Source organism: Bacillus rossius, chromosome 12 (genome assembly GCF_032445375.1).
Source record: "Bacillus rossius redtenbacheri isolate Brsri chromosome 12, Brsri_v3, whole genome shotgun sequence".
NCBI lineage: Eukaryota > Metazoa > Arthropoda > Insecta > Phasmatodea > Bacillidae > Bacillus > Bacillus rossius.
Window position 1 is genome coordinate 6663375 of NC_086339.1, and position 17984 is coordinate 6681358.

Here is a 17984-nt window from a genome sequence, read left to right on the forward strand (position 1 = left end):
GTTGATATCTATAGTGAGAGATTTTAAAACTATTTCAATCTACGGATAGGGAAAGCGACCGAAATTTGTTCGATTAGCATGGTCTCTCGCCTTCGAAGTCTCGCAGCTATAGTATAGTATCATTTGAGCTATGTATCATTGGTTAGCGGTGGAGTAGTTTGAAAATCATTTGGGCGAAAACCGAAAAGTAATTGAAAATGTTTAATTTGGGCGATACCTTGCCAAATTTTCAAGCCGAGACAACTATTGGTACAATTAATTTATATGATTATCTGGGAGATTCGTAAGTACACAATATATTTTTGTTAACAAAATTGGAAATGGGATTTGTATTTGCGGGGAATTATTTTAGCTTTTCTAAGATAAGATTCATAATATTTGGTGTTTACCCCAAACCATTTTTTAAACCTAATTTTTATCATTCTAATTTCAAATTTGTCCCACTTTCTTTCAGAATGCTAGCGGATTAGTACCGTGTGCGCGGAGGAAGTTCTCATTTGCATGTTCCGCTTGTTTATGTAGGAAATCAAATTTTGGTTATCGTGGTATTTAGCAGAGTCTAACGCAGGAATCTTAAAATATACAAGACCTGTGCCTATTGAGGTATACAAAATATATCGGATATGTATCACTGTATCTAATTGTTAACTAGAATGAATCCCAACCATTCTAGTATTAAGTAATTTGCGATAAAAAATTTTTATGTTTGCTTTTATGGTAAATATTTACAATCGCGGTAGATGCCAAAAAAAATGCTAAAAATCCGAAAATACTTTTATTCTATGCTCTTTCACTTTTTCTTTTCAAATCAACCGGCGGAGATAAGAAATTCCAAATACTTTAGGAGATTTCGAATTTTTTAATTTCATGATATGTAGAGTCGCGGTAGATGCCAAAAAAAATGTAAAAAATCCTAAAATACCTTTATCATATGCTCTTCAACTTCCTCTTTTCATTAAAAGCGGCGGAGATATGAAATTCCAAATACTTTATGAGATATCGAATTTTTTAATTTTGCAATACAAGACCTGTGGAACCATTCGAGCGGCGCCATTTTTGTTATTTTGCCGTGTGTTCGTGAATACGTGAATCGTGAATGCGTAATTAATAAAATGGTTGATTAGGTCAGGTCAGTTACATTATTAATACTTTCAAACTAAGCCGACATTAAAAATTATTTGGTGAATTAATTTTAATGGATGTTTAGTTTTAAAATATTTATAATGTAACTGACCTGACCAAACAAACCCGGACAGAGGGTGAAGGTGAACAGTAAACTAAAATGGTCGATTAGGTCAGGTCAGTTACATTATAAATACTTTCAAACTAAGGTGATATTAAAAATAATGTGAATTAATTTTAATTATTCTTTAGTTTTAAATAATTTATAATGTATCTGACCTTACCTAACAAACCCGTAACAAAGGATGTACAGTAACAACTCACGTAAATTTTTTTGTTACTTATTACTTGCGCAACAATATCAAAATAACAAATAAGACTTTAAAATTATAAACGTTAAAAACTCACGTAAGTTGGAGGCGGTAATTATACACCGTTTTAAACAATAATTGAACTAAATAATCACGTATTAGTTCATTTGAATTCTGGCCTATCACGAACAATCACGTGACATCATTATCCAATAAAAAAATAGATACTCGTACGTAAACAAGAAACAATGGTGCACGCACGCCACAGGAATGTGCTGGTTTTGTGCTGAAATTTAAAAATTCGATATCTCCTAAAGTATTTGGAATTTCTAATCTCCGCCGCTTTAAATGAAAAGAGGAAGTTGAAGAGCATATAATAAAGGTATTTTCAGATGTTTAGCATTTTTTTTTGCATATACCGCGACTCTACATATGATGAAATTAAAAAATTCGATATCTCCTAAAGTATTTGGAATTTATTACCTCCGCCGGTTGTTTTGAAAAGAGGAAGTGAAAGGGCACAAAATAAAAGTATTTTCAGATTTTTAGCATTTTTTTTGGCATCTACCGCGATTGTAAATATTTACCGCTTTTATATATATTTTTTACATTCCGGGTATTAAGTGTATATATATATATTTTATAGCGGTACTATAATGAAATTTCCTTAAGAACCGAACATAGAGGTTTGTCCGTAAAGTAATGAGGCTGGGCACTCCACTGAGCTCCAGTCGCCTAGGAGGCGGTCATCGGGAGGGGGGGGGGGGGGGATTTGTGGCGACAGAAACGACAGGAGATGGCAGATTGCCGGAAGCGCCCAGATACGGGTTGCAACCTTGCTGCAGCCACCGAAAGCCCGGATGTAAGCCCGCCAGACGTTTTTCCTATTCCCGAAGCTCAAGAGAACCAAAATGTTTTTGCCATCCAACGGGCTGTCACAGAGTCTCTGAAAGAGGTTACGGCAGCTGACTTCCAGGGAGCCTTTGCAGCCTGGGAATAACGTTGACAATGGTGTATCGACACCCAAGGAGACTGTTTTGAAGAATTTTAACAATATGCACCGATCGGATCAATAAATTCTTTTTACCGGACCTAGTCTCTTTACTTTACGGACAAACCCTGTAAGAATGTTCCCAGCCTAAAATCCCCATATTCTCACACTTGTACATTAAAAATGTCAGGTGAACTTACTTCAGTGCTTTCTTGTTGATTTCATCAGTATTTTTATTGTATTGCAATGCAGGCTTGTCAAATAAACTTTCACTTTCATTGTAATCCGACCAAAACTTAAATTTTATTGCTGCCACTGAGTTGTAATTTCATTTTAATAACGTGCGTCTCAATTTTTTTCTTTACTATGTGATCCTTTGTGTAAGTCATAATTTATTTCATGCCATTTATTCTTTATTTCTTCTTTTAATATATGACATCATATATTAAACCTTACGCCTAACATAATCAGTCATACATAACTGTAGAGTAATACCTCACCACCGGGTGAAGCCCAATGTTATGTAAACATAAAATAAAATAATTTATCATCGCTGCTCTGAAAGTAACCATTTCTACAACATAGGACTATCGGTATTGTTATAAATATTGTATACAAGCAAAGAAAACAAAGTGTACTGAAATGAAAGTGGCTTTTCTGTAAAAGGGCATTGCGATATGCTAAATATGTTTAAGTTAGTTCACCAGTTAATCATTGGTTAGGTTAACTTAAAATGCTATAAAATCTTGAGAATGGTTAGGTTAAGTTCTAAGCTAAGCTACTTTTGAAATATGTAGATTTGTGAGTAATTTTCTTGCGTCACGACTTTTCCGTAAATAAAATAATATAAATTGGGAAATACCTTTTTTGATCACTAATAGCGTTCCTAATTCCTACTGATTTCTGAGAAATTACTGTCTGTAGGTCACTATAGATTGCCTGTGCATTTTGTTGATTCTGTGGTTTTCCATTTGTAAGAATGTGCATTCAGATATTGTCATGCAATAGAACATAAATAATAATTTAAAAAAAAAGACGCGATTCCTTACTGTGCATCCAAACCCAAGCGTCAAACCTTGATGGATTTTTTTTTAGCAGTATGGAGGCGCGAAGCATCAACATGTTACGTACATACCATAGCACATAAACTAACGTATAAAAGGAATTGTCATTGCGTGTATCAAACGTAATAATTCCTTTTGTACGTCAGGTTATGTGGTATCACGTATAACTACTAAAAATGATACCTGTTAAAGGTTTATGCTTGGGTTTGGATGCACAATAGAATATCACATATTTTTTTTTAGTTATTTTTTACGTTACATTGCATTACAATATCCAAATCAAAAATACACACGTTATTATGCATGGAAAACCACAGGATCTGCAACACAATTAAAGCACAAGATGGCGATAGCCGCTTCACTGCACAGGCTATCAAATGTGACCTATAAACGATAATTTCTCAGAAACCTGTAGGAATTAAGAAACTCTTGTTTATTGGGTAAATATAGGACTGTCTTTAGTGTTTGAGAAATGTATTTTCCTAATTATATTTTTTATTTACGGAAGAGCAGCGACGTGAGAATTTGACCTTTTTTTTTCGTACGGAAAAGCCCCTAAAATACAGTTTAACTTTTTTTTTTTTATTATTAATAGTTGTAGAGGTGCTAAAAACTCCTCCTTCAGTGTAATAAAGCAGACATTTGTGCCCTGGTAGGTGGGGCATCCTGTTCTCCCACCCCAGCGACTTCACGCCGGTGTGCACCACGGAACTGGCGCGCGTGCTGACCCTCATGCCGGAGTTCGACAAGCGCGGGGTGAAGGTGCTGGCGCTGTCCTGCGACTCCGTCGACAGCCACTGCAAGTGGATCGAGGTGCCCTTCGACTGTCCTTCGTTTGTTCACGCGTGCAAGGAACCCCGATCATCCGAGACCTGTTTGATGTGTTGCATTGTTGATGTGGTCGCTCGCTGTGGAAGGACTAGTCTCTCTTCTCTCTCTACTTCCTTCCTGACTGTTGGTTCGTATCATCACACCACATGTTGTGCAAGAGGAAGTGAGTCTTGACGTATTGACGTACCAACGGGTGTGTGAAGCTAAAAAAAAATTGATTATGTTTCTTTAACAAATTTTCACAACCGTCGAGTTCCGTCAGTTTAAAAAAAAATGAATTAGATGTTCTTGGTTCAAACAGCTAAAATTATCAAGGTAAATCAATGTAACTAGTTTATGTGTCGTAAATAAAAGTAAATTGCGTCTGTAACTAAAGTAGGTGTATTTTAGACCTAATGTGAGTGCGGCAGAGCCGTTGCAGGGTACAATTATTATTATACATACATTGATCACATTTTATCCTACTAGACTATTAACTTATTCTAGAATGCTTGGAATTCTTTGTGTATGTATGTAACAAGTTTATCCAGTTCAAAACAAAACAAAAAAAAACTCATTCAAAGATAGTGTAGTGTAAATATATCAACAATTTGTTTTATATCATGTAAACGATTCAATAATTCTATATGTTTCTGTTGAAAGTTAAGTTGTGGTAAGTTCAAATTAAGTAAAAATTATGTATTAAGCCAGGATTGAAAGCACTCGGTGAGCGTGGACCACTGAGTGTTGGTGAAACATTACTACATCAGAGACTAACGTTTATATCAAATTTAATGCCCTGAAAGAATTCCAAACAGATATTTACTATTCAATAGTCTTGGGATCCCGAGAGTTAATTTAAATTAATTAGTTTAGTTATTCTAATAATTATAGAACAAGAGATTCAGATTTGGATTTAAATTATGACGCTGGTAAGTCTTTCAGGCGGAAATCAATGTTTTTATAAAAAAAAATAATGTTCGTGAAATTCAACAAACGGGAAACGTTCCAAATCGACGACTGGACGGGGACTGGAAAAAAAAACTGACCTCAGTGACAGTTATAGCCTCTACAGACGTATTGACTTCCTCGATGACCAGGACTCTGCGACGATCCGCGTGTAGCTGGCTCTCCTGCTCTGGATAGCTGGTAGGTCGTTGACTCAGTCCTCCTCTCGTACCGGACTGCTGGGCTGTTCTACTGCTCGGCTCGTGAGCCGCCTCCTTCTTAGTTTGCGCCGTCGAGTCGGTCCTTCTCGCGGACCGGACTGCTGGGTTGTCCTCCTGCTAGGCTCCCGAGACGTCTTCTTATTAGCTCGTGTCGTCAAAACTGCAGCGCCTTTCCTATTTTAACGTGGTTCAGTCGTCGTCGATTGAATAATTGAATTGTCTCTCTCTCAAATCCTCAAGATATTTTAACCGTTCTTCTTTGCGTCGATTAAGGTAACATAATTAGGCAGATCTTCGTTCTAGTATAAAAGTTTCGTTGCATGTTCTTCCGTGAATTTTAGTGTTGAAATCTTCGACGATAATTAACAATTCTTATCAAAACACAATATTTTCAATAAATTTACTTAATTCTTGGTATATATAGATAAATAAATCTTACCGTTACTAAAACAGCTCTTCGATATCTGTTTTAAGTATTAATTCAAATCATACAAAGTTTCCAGTTTGCTGCTAAAATTACGGACGCATATTATCAATGACCGAAAATGGAACAAACCGAATATTCTAAAAGAATATTTTTACTTGTCCTTGTTTGTAACACGCAATTCTACAATTTTTCTTTAAACAAAAAAAAAATCAATGCTTTAACGCAAGCAAAATATAATCAAAATGAATCTCCTATTCTTTACAAATATAGTAATAAACAACAAATTTATTACCTTTTTAAAAAAAAACCAAAGATAAGCATACTTCCAGAGACAAAATAACGTTTTAGCTTATTTAAAATTTGTAAAGATTTGCATATCATAAATCAAACAATTTTTTGTTTCGACTTCTGCAACCACCAAAATTGATCAATATAAATATTTCTATAAAGTACAAACATTGACTTTATAGTATGTTATTCACAGGCAAACTGTGGAGATCTTTTTCCAAGTAAACTCATCATCTGTGCTTGGGACGATGCCATATGCCACTTGGTAGGATAACCATTTAGGGCAGTACTTCTGAGACGTTTCAATATGGCCCTTAAAGATAATTGATATTATTTATATTTGAATCAGAAATTGGTTACGATCATCAGTTTTCATTAGTTATGGGTGAATCCGAATTCCCTCGAATCCGTGCAATAATTGAAAAAAATATTAACTATGGTGTTGAAACCTTTTACCCTTTAAATTTTTGTTTCTAAAACTAAGTTTCAGAATCAATACATATTATTTTATTTATATTGTTATATATCAAAAGTACCTTATCTTGGGGAATGGTAACATGATAGAAATGAAGAAAAAAAATTGTCCTAGTAAACTTCAGATGTTATCAGTATTGAATTTTTAAATTTACTTTATTTCCTCTAATATTTTTCTTCAAATCTTTTCCCTCGAATATTGATTCCTTCGAATACTAAGTGTGTCTTCAGGGCTTTTTATAAGGTGGCCGGAGCATTGCAGCTGTTACTGCGTGTTTTTCTGCCGAGTACTAGCACTCCTAGCTTGAAGTGTGCCAAGCTCTGTTACTCTGTCTTCCACACAATGCTGTGAAGTACTGCCGTCTCTGGTTCAAATGTATTTCATTTGTTCCTCTTGTTTGCTCATTCGTTGTGCTTGTATGTGGTCCACAAACGACCTGTTTTGTTCGTCTCAGCCAGTCAGCTTGTGGTTATGTAAGTCAACCCATGTCTCAAGTGGTCGAGGCATGAATGAAAAATCCTTGGTTCCTTGCGGTGACAGTTTTGACACGTGGTTGAAGCTCGTCGCAGACAAAAGATGATGCTGACCTCAGCATCTAGTGTGTTGACTCGACCTACAGACAGCTTTAACCGCTGAAAGGTCTTGTAGGCAGTAGAAAAGTCTACCTTTCAAAGTGTTGAAGCCACAGAATTATGTTCTATACCATAGAAACTACGTAGGTAGGTATTTATAATATAATGTGATGACAAATAAAGTGCAGTATGTTTAACAGACTGTACGCAGTACATATTAAAAAAAAAATTGTTTTGCTTATGTTCAGGTGCATTAAATTATTGGCCGTCATTTTTTTTAAAATGTGCCACAGCTTATTTTCACTAAGTAAATATGCGGAAAGATAATAAAAAGTCATTTTATTGTTTTCACCCTAGGTTTGTAATTTTTTGACAGGTTTAAGTTGACTTTGCCAGCATGTAAGTTGTTAAAAGTGCTGTAGGCAGGATGTCTATGAGATTGGGTCGAAGAAAGTTAAGGAAGGCAATTAACAGTAGAGCGAAACAATTGTTCCTTCAAGGATTCTGTTAAAATTATTTCCTATGTTTTATCTTATGTAATTTTTCCTGTTCAATATTTGCATCTGCATGCATCAGAACATGTGTAGCAGTGTTTAATATGAGGTTGAACCATCTTGCATCTAATACAGCTTTCTGTGACAAGCATAGTCAAGTGTTGTATCACAGTTTAAATCTCCTTCAGGTAAAATTTATTACAAACAAAAACTTGTCAGCCGTTGCCAGACAGAAACTTCTTCAACCACAAGGATTGAGTGACTCTCTCAAGCCCACCGATGCACAAATCAGGAGTCCAATAGCAGCATCGCGGAAACACACTTTTTTTTTTTTTGCCGTAAAGTCAGAGCATTGATTTGACCATGTGTTATTATTATCATTAATACATTGTAATAGGATCTGAACTAATATTACCTCTTACATTTAAACTTATTAAAAAAAAATTAAGTAAACTGGAGGACTGGTCAAGAAACTACAATTTAGAGCAGTTGTTTGAAAAATTGTTTTAATATTATTATTATTATTGCTTATTTAACATAAATTGTTGGAGACTTTTCACTTAAATCATGAGGTAATTTACCTCAGAAAAGATTTTAACTTTCTAGCTTAAAAATCTGTAGGCTACGTTTCTGCTTTATATTACATCAGCTCATGTAAAATTATGGTATTATATCTGCTCATGTAAAATTATGCTTGTTATATTAAAAATTACCAGAATATTAAAAAAAAAAAAGCAGCACTAGCACGTCAACGTGCAAGAATCTACACTGAAGAAAAGCTGGAGAAACGTCACCTGGAAAAATGATCCCACGCCGGGCCAACTGAAAACAAAAGGACGGTGTCATCGGAGAGTGTGCTTGTCCGAGGTCGCAGACGCGGTCAGTGAGGACCGGGGGCGGGGGTGGTGCAGGACATACAGGCGGTGGCGGGCAGCTCGGGGGAGTTCCCCTACCCCATTATCGCGGACGAGGACCGGGAGCTGGCGGTCCTGCTGGGCATGCTGGACCCCGTGGAGAAGGACAGGGACGGCCTGCCCCTGACGTGCCGCGCCGTGTTCGTCATCGGGCCCGACAAGACGCTGCGCCTGGCCATCCTCTACCCGGCCACCACGGGCCGCAACTTCGAGTGAGTGGGCCGTCTCGCTCCGTCCACTCACGTACTCCCACGCCATGTCAAATTTTTTTAGGACTATTACTAAAAACACTAACTCGATATTTCCAGTGCATTTGTCGTTCAGCAAAAAATATTTTCGACAGCGTGCCCGAACAATAAGTGCATCGACGGAACCAAAAGGGCTGTGGAAATGTCGGTAACTGGAGAGAACATACTGGTTTCAGGCCACATCCGCCACACTTTCCACCTTTGGGAAATCCAAATTTGACCCCTCTACCTGTATTGCCTTCGTAGGCGAGTGATCTGCTCGCTCGATTCCTTGGATGGCAAGTGATGTCACAAAGGTGCCATTGCTGTCTTGTTGTTCAATGATTGATGATTGCTCATTTTCCTTCAAAGTTTTTCGTTTTGGACATAATTTTTGTCTTGATTTATTAATGGTTTCGCAGGTATCAGATGTGTATCAAAAATAGCTTATTTAGTTTGTAGAAATGATTTTGTCATATACATATGTAATGTAGATTATAATTTATGACAATCACAAAATTTATAAATATAATATTTTAATTATTTTAGTGGTAAAAAAGTGGTTACATGCAGTTTTGTTTTTGGAATATAAAATAAACCAGATGGAATTAAATGTATAAAATAAATTAAATTTTTATTTTTTAAACATATAAATTGAAACAGTTTAAAGTAAGTATAGTACCAAAAAAATTGTGAGGGATGTTTTTCTGTAAACATTCAAATTCTTTAAATCTATTCTCTGAAATGCATTTTAACATGTTAGTGAATTGAATTAAATTAACATTTAATTGTGTGAAAAAGTTTTAACACAAGTCGAGGTTGGTGCAGTTAAAACTCGCAAGCCTAGCCGGGATCACTGTCCTAATGCGAGTTTGATTCCTGACGGGGTCAGACTGGGGTACTTTTCGCAAGTGGGACCCGTGGTGGACGTAGTCTCGGTGAGCTGGTGAGTTTCAGCTGGGTGTTCCCCCCACCTTTGTGTTCCGTCACTGCCCTATCTCACTGTTTCCACCCTTCATTTGTCCGCCGTGACCACAACGTTGATGATTGGGCGTTTCCTTTCCAGTGAGATACTGCGTGTCATCGACTCGCTGCAGATTGTGGAAAAGCATCAGGTCGCCACGCCAGTTGACTGGAAGGTATGTAGATAAATAAAAAAACTGCACTTTAACTATGCTTATTTCAGTGTTATGAAACCAAAAAAAAAAATTGGAGTTTGTGTGGTGGCATACCGTTCTCCTAGGATATGTGAATGATGGTGATGGTCCTTTTGGGTGAAGAAAATGTACCAGTGCAGTGGTACAGAGCTATTGAAATTATATTACCGCTGGTTTGTTTACGCTTCGACGAGACCATCGCTAGCTAACCTGCAGCTTCTGTTTGGTGTTTACAGTTAACAAAAAAAAATAACTTTTATATGTTTTTGTGTGTTGTCTATTATTCGGCACTCATTTCAACACATTGCCAGTGAACTTTTTCAATAACAAACACTTATTTTTTTTATTTGCGAAAGTATGTGATTCACATCCAGAAATTTTGGTACTTGAAAAGCGAATAGTTTTATCACCCCCTGCATTGTTTTAAAGAATTCTACGTTGAATTTTGTGTTTGAGTTTTGTATTATAATTTTATTTGCTACATGAACATTGTGAGAAGAACACTGGAATTTGCTTGTTACAGAGGTTAGATGATTACACATCACGGGTGAGTTACTGAAAGACTCTCTCACATATATATCTATATTTTTTTTTTTAAATTTAACAATCTGTTTTTTTTTTGTAGATTATGCATTTCTCCTTTTTTTTTTTTTTTTCATATTGCTGTATTTTTCATCAGTTTTTCTTGGACTCCTGTGAAGGTTGAAAAAAAATAATTAAATTTCACTGTATGTTTGAAATATTTGAGATTAGTGAATTGTATGGTGTTTGATTCAAATTTAAAAATAAATATTTGCGGAAGCGTGGTCAGGCCCGGTGCAAGGTAAATTGGCGCCCTAGGCGAAAAACCTTAAGGCCCCCTCCCGGCCGGACACCCAAAAAAATTTTTCCTTGCCTCAAAATACATCACGTAAGCCTAAGATTTTGTCAACAATCAAATGTAAGCAGGCTTGTGTTTTTTTTTTACTTATTTACTTATTACAAATCATAAACAGGTCACCGTGGACTTTAAATAATTACTTATATCAATATAAACATTCCAAACTGTTACAAAAATCCATTCTCATCTAGTTTCAATAATGGTTAAACATATTACATGAGCTGTTGTGTGTCGTGCTGCGCCGCCCCCAGCTACTTGGCGCCCTGGGCGGTTGCCTGGTTCGCCTGTACGGACGCGCCGGCCCTGAAAGTGGTCGACAGGGAGTGTCGTGTGTCGCAGGCCGGGGAGATGTGCATGGTGCTGCCCAGTGTCTCGGACCAGGACGCGGCGTGCCTGTTCCCCCGGGGGGTCACAGTGCGGGACGTGCCCTCTGGGAAGAGCTACCTGCGCATGACCCCCGCGCCACAGCCGTGACGGGCCGACGCACCTTCTTGCCAGTGCCTTTAGTACTTAACGTGTATACCAGTGCTGTCGGTTCTTTCTAGTTGTGTGTGGAGCAAATTCCTCAGATGTTGTCCTACATAAGATAATGTATTTAGTTTTTTTTCTGGGGACCTTTGTCGCCATGTTATCTGCTGTTCGTAAGTATGTATTCAGGCAAGTGGTCTTAAGTATTTAAATTTTTTCTAAATCAGTTGTATCATGGTTACACATTAGAAATAATTTTGAAGTTCACACCATCGAGAAATTCTTTAAAATGTACTTATTTACTCCAATATTCTAAATATATCTTTATAAAAAAAATCTGGAATGAGCTAAAATAAATTTAAAAATACCACACTTTAGTTTAAGTCAACTCTCAAAGAGTCAAGATATTTTCCTGCTTTATACGTTTAAATAAGTTTTAGTTGCGCCTGTAAAAACCCCTCAATTAGAACCTTTCAAGGAGTTTTTCTGGTTAAGAAGTCTTGATTTCTGAAATCCTTCAGAAATGTTTTAACAGAGTTTTACTATACTCTGCTTGTACTTAACAGCGACTAAATGACAGTATAAACTGTTAGTGGCCTTTGAACTTGATGCCTGTTTTAGTGTCTTAGGTTTGGTAGCAGTGTAAAGTCTTTGTCTCGCCTATGCGAACCACGGCTTAAGTGGTTTCACTTGTAAAGCAGTCATTTTTTAATATAATGTGTGATATGAAGAGAATCACATTGGGGCATTTACCATTCATGTGAGGGAAAAATGAGAGAGAAAGAATTAAGTGTAAGAACTGTTTAGTGTTTACGTGATGGATTAACAATTAATTTTATCATTATTAGGGACAAGATTTTATGGTTTCAATTTTATATGTTGTGTTTATTCATAAAATGGTATTTTATTTAACAAATATGAAACTAAAATATTTTTTATTTCACCAAAATGGTCTCATTTTCGACTACTATATGATGAACGTATACAATTAAATAATTTGTAATAAGTATGACTCAAAAAGAACTTCTCAGTAAAATAAAAATATATTGGCACATTTTTGTATGTTAGAAAAATATGCTAATGTTATTAATGTAAAGTACTTTTGTAAGCAATAAGGGATGCAAGATCAAACAACGTATTTTTTCCAATCTACTCTTTAGTTTATACATTTTGCTACAAATGTTATGCTAAATAACTACATCAATGAATTCAGAATAATAAATGATAACATTTTTGTTTTTTGAGTTCAATTTTGTCAAATTGCTGATTGATTTCACATTTTTAATTTAAATTTTGTGCTAATGGTGTATTAACTTGCTTTTCTGTGTTATGTTGTAGTGATAATCTTTGCGGTGTTATCTCGGTTTTATCGCAATTCACCCGTATAATCTTGTCCTTGATCATTAGTAATGATGAGATTGAAAACATGTTGCCTATGTGTGTCTAGTTAAAACCCACAATATTTGGACATACACTATCATATCGTCGCTTAAGAAACAACACCGCCTAAGTGACATTTTTAACGAAAATTAGTTTATTGTTTCTCTATGGAAACATATGTTTCACGCATCTTCTCACAACGTATTTCGCCGAAAATTTAACAGAATGCGCCGCTATGGTATTTTTTCTAACACCGCCTATCTCTTTAACAAAAACAACACCGCCTATGTCCCCCAGTTTCAGCACAGCAGTTATGGAGCGATGACTACTTATTCTGGTTGAGTTGAAAACAATTTGTTATTGTTATTGATTAAAGTAATTTTTGCAGTAACCTTTAGTTTTTATACTCAATAATAGATCAGAACTTGTGCCAGTTGTTGCGTAAGAAACAAAACTTACATTTTTATGGTACATTTAGCTCTTTAAAAAGTATAGTTGAGATAGCCGGAGTTGTATCTTAATTTATGGACTCCTCTAATGACATGGGCGGTAATTCCACACTTTCTTAGAACTGAGGTAAGAAGTTCTATTTTTTTTTATTTTGGACATTCTTGAATGTTATTGCTTATTATAATAGTTATAATCTTCAAATCTAGATAATCTACAAAACTAAGAGCAGTGCTTTGCTACAGGCTTAATGATGTCTGAACTATCAAGAATTGATGAAGAGTGCAACTCAGACCTTGGGTTATTTGCTAATGAAGAAATCCTAAAGCAAATGGGGTTCAATGATAGTTTGATAAATACAGTGGAACATGAAAGGAACAAAATACCAGGTAAGGTTATTAAGTTATGTTTTTAATACTATCAATGTAATGGAGCAACTTAAGATATGCTTTGAGTTTTATTATTTAATTAATAATAAATGTAAAATATACATTAAACACCTGTTATTTATTAAAAATAGTATTTATAACTTAGGAAATGGAGTGATGTAATAGAGTTTTTTTTTAGTAATGCAATAAGATAGATTACACGAACTCTCATTATTAATTATACTGCATGAGTGAATGCACACACAGATACATACATAAACTTACATATCTTCAACAATAACCGATTTAACAGAAAAAAGAGTTTGTTTGCTTTACAGATTCAACCCTTCAAAACTTCGCTGACAGAAATAATGACAGTTACATTATTGCCCCTGAATCTACTACAAGCAGTACTATGGTGGTAATGGAATCTTATAATGTTGTATTGAATAATACACTTTTTGATAGCACCAGTGATGCCTTTCCATCAATTGAGATTTCGCTTTCGATTGATAAAAATAACTTTGAAAATAGTTTAGAGAATGTAGATAACGAAATTACCACATCAACACCATGCTTTATGAGAGATCATAATTATTCAGCAAGAAAAAATTTACCATTAGATGATCATCCTGAGAACAACAAAAACAATTCAAATTCATGTGCATTGAAAACATGTAAGCGAAAGCTTTCGGAGTCTTGTTCAAGTGACGATACCAACCCAGATGACCCTGATGAGTACATACCCACAGACGATGAGGTACAACAGATCGAACCTCTTAATAAAATATTTGAAGGAAGTGAAAACAGTGGGATACCATTAACTGAGCCAATTGTCAAACCAGGGAACAGTGAAAATCAAGAGAATGATACACTCCATCTAGATATGGATCCAAACCCTGTGCCCAAGGGCCCTAATAAACTAAGAAATAAAAACAACAAGGATAAATGGAAAAAAAATGAAAATAAAAAGAAGAGAGAGCAAGGTGAGGAATACATTGGGTACAGAAGAGCTGGAGCAGGGAAAATAGTACAAGATGTGCAAAAAGAAGCAAAATGTATGGGTCCTCGTTGCAAGTCACGTTTATGCAAAGTCTCAAAACTTAGAGCTTGTCCTGATGTAACAGAAGAAGACAGAAAAAGCCTGTTTAATAATTTTTGGAAGGCATTATCATGGGACCAAAGAAAGATCTATGTTGCAAATTTAGTTTCTAGAGCACCAATTAAGAGAAAAAGGACAGCTGCAGAATCATCAAGACGGACTGAAACATTAGAATATCATTTAGTAATTAAAGGAAAAAAAGTACAAGTCTGCCGTCAAACATTCCTCAGCACATTAGGCTTGAAAAAATGGAGTGTTCGATACTGGTTGTATGGAGACGAAAAAAGACCTGCAAAAGTTGAATTGACTGAAAATAAAATTGTGCCTTCTTCCAAAGTAACACGCAACAATGTCAAGGGAAAAAAAAAGAAAGTAGATCATAATGAATATTTGGTAAGTTTCTTCCACAAACTTCCAAAGATTCCTTCACATTATTGTAGGTCTACTACAACACGGCTGTATGTTGAAGCATTTACATCTAAAACAGAGCTCTATGAATTTTATCGAGAAGAATGCAAAAAAGAAGATAAAGAACCATTAAGTAGATATACTTTTGATCAAGTCTTTGAGAAAGAAAACTTAGGAATATTTCAACCGAAAAAAGATCAATGCGATCTTTGTCATAGTTATGAAGTAGGCAGTAAAACAGTGACAGAGATTGAGTACAATGCACACATCTCAGCAAAGAATAGAGCTAGAGAAGAAAAAGAAAATGATACAAAAAAAGCTGAAAGTAACCTTGTACACGTGTTTTCTCAAGACACACAAGCCGTAAAACTGGCCCCATGTGTTAATGCATCAGCTATGTATTACAAAACTAAGTTATGTGTACATAACTTCACTATGTATAATCATAAAACCCATGATGCCATGACATACTGGTGGGATGAGACCGAGAGTGACCTAAGCGCATCATCATTTGCATCTTGTGTTCTGCACAACCTCGAACAAACTCTCGATGAAGATTTCAAACCAATAATTTTATGGTCAGATGGTTGCGGCTACCAAAACAGAAGTACGACTATGTCAAATGCTCTTTCATACCTAGCAAAAAAATCAAATGTTGTTATTGAGCAAAAATTTCTCGTAAAAGGGCATACAATGATGCAATGTGATAGTGTTCACTCAACAATTGACACAATATTAAATCCAAAAAGAAGCACAAAAAACAAAAAAACTGCCAGAGAAATTTATCTACCAAGTCAATTTGCTGAACTGACTAAACTGGCTAGAAAAAAGCCATTTCCTTATCGATCGATGTACCTCGATCATACATTTTTTTTTAACTTTTCACAGAAAGGCACCATTGCTTATGAGTCAATTCGGCCAGGCAAAAAAACAGGAGATCCTACGGTTCATGATTTAAGGGCATTAAGATACAACCCTGATGGTACGGTGGACTGGAAAATCCAATTTGATGATGAGTATACACCACTCCCAAGAAGACGTAAGGAAGTTTCAGGATTTTTTGCACCCTTGAATAAGTCACGTTTGAAGATAAAGAAATCCAAGTGGGAACACCTGCAATCATTGAAAGCCCATATTCCAGTTGATTGCCATTCATACTATGACAATATACCCTATGAAGACGAATAAATGGATTACTTTAAGGGATATGCGAGAAGTGATTATTTCATTTGATTCGTGTCGATTGGTTGACTTTTTCGAATTTTTAATGTCATTTGAATACGAAAGTTGTATTTTGAAAAACAGCTTTTGTAACTATTTCATAGTAAATTGCAGTTTTAGTATAATATTTTGAGAAAATGTAATTAAATACTTTGTCTGTATTGAAAGATTAGTCAAAGAAAGAAGTGTAAAAGACTGATATGTAAAAGTAAAAAATGTAGTCAACTTTGTTGATTTTACTATTTAATTTTGGGGGTTATATAAAGTGAGTGTAGTTAATGGAATTTTATTTAAACATCCCTTATATCCTTTAGGTATAATCATAACACCACCTAAGTTCAATAGAAGTAAAAGGAAACACCACCTATGTCCACTAGAAATAAAAGCTACACCACCTATGTCCACTAGAAATATAGACAATACCGCCTATGTCCACTAGAAATAAAGACAACACAGCCTATCTCCTCAAAAAATGCTAAAACATGAAAAAAAATTCAAATTGGTGTTATTGGACACTTTCTACTAATTACATATGTAAATATAAAACAAAAACAACATTTTGTGTTGTTATGTTTGGAATTGGCGATGTTATATAGCTCTCCTGAAAAATTTGCATTTTGTCACATAGGCAGTGTTGTTTCTTAAGCGACGATATTAATCTGCCAAACAAGAGAAACCCAATTTCAGTTATGTTGGCACATCTCCATCTGGTATTTTCTCTGTTGTGGTCACCTTGTAGACTCTTTTTGGTTAGAAACATGCTTTGAAATAAACTTTTTAAGTGTTTGCAGCCGTGTCAATGTTCTGTGTGTGCGGATTAAGTTCCTTAAAAAATTTAGTTTTGTCACTGGTGTAGGTTTAGTTATGTTTAGTTTTTGATGTGGTGTGTTTGGTTTGTTTTATGTTATAAAGGTTTAATCTTCAAACTTTTACTATGTAGAGTAAACTGTTCATTGCCTCAAGATGGCTAGTGCGAGTGAAAATTTTACATAATAACTAGGACCAGTAAGTAATTGATACAAAAATGCATTTTGATTTTATAAGCAGAGTTAGTTGTATTATAATGTGTTTAAACAATGAAGTTTATGTTATAAAATCTCAACTATTGATGCATTATAGATTTGTATTAATAAACATGGCCAAAGAAGGAAATCAGCAAGGAGGAAATGCAATCTCTACCATGTTAAGAGAGTGAGAGTATTCAGATAAAGAGCTATGCAGAGTTAATTGTAGTGTTGATAATTTAATATCACAAATTTGCAATGCTTTTTTGTTACATTAATGTTTGGTTATTTATGTATATTGATGAAAATTTAAGTCATTTCGTCAATGGTACGGAAGGCGATTGGAACAGAAATGTGTACCTTGACACTATGAAAAATAAAAGATTTGTGTTTTGAAGTTTTTTTCTTTTAAATCTTAAATGTTGAATCAGCTCAATAAGGTTTGATTTTAGGAAGTATGTACAGATTGATTTCTGTCGTTTAAACAAAAACAAATATACATACATATATACTTTTGAGTTATGTGTTTTAAAAGATCTATTGGACTGCGTCGTGTTCATTATGCTGTAGAGAACCAAAAAAAAGTTAAATATTTCTGATGCCATGTTTGTTCCAATGCAATTTTCTTGGCAAATGAATTATAGATTATAGGTACAGTAAGTCCTCGGTTTACGTCGGGGTTACG

The 17984-nt window shown here is 35.2% G+C and overlaps 1 protein-coding gene across 1 annotated transcript; it reads left to right on the forward strand.

Moving 5' to 3' along the window:
- The first annotated feature begins 113 nt into the window (after nucleotides 1-113).
- Nucleotides 114-17696, forward strand: LOC134537424 (peroxiredoxin-6-like). Its single transcript, XM_063377836.1, has 5 exons — nucleotides 114-283; nucleotides 4145-4301; nucleotides 8635-8849; nucleotides 9931-10003; nucleotides 11241-17696. Exons 1-5 carry the CDS (start codon nucleotides 198-200, stop codon nucleotides 11373-11375), a joined length of 666 nt encoding a protein of 221 aa, XP_063233906.1. The 5' UTR covers nucleotides 114-197; the 3' UTR covers nucleotides 11376-17696.
- Nucleotides 17697-17984: the final 288 nt, after the last annotated feature.

Bases quoted from the DNA above. Each gene is read 5' to 3' on its own strand.
- LOC134537424 (XM_063377836.1), top strand. From the start codon at position 198: ATGTTTAATTTGGGCGATACCTTGCCAAATTTTCAAGCCGAGACAACT. The intron at 284-4,144 runs GTAAGTACACAA...GTGCCCTGGTAG, and splicing joins TATGATTATCTGGGAGATTC to GTGGGGCATCCTGTTCTCCC. The intron at 4,302-8,634 runs GTGCCCTTCGAC...GGGGTGGTGCAG, and splicing joins GCCACTGCAAGTGGATCGAG to GACATACAGGCGGTGGCGGG.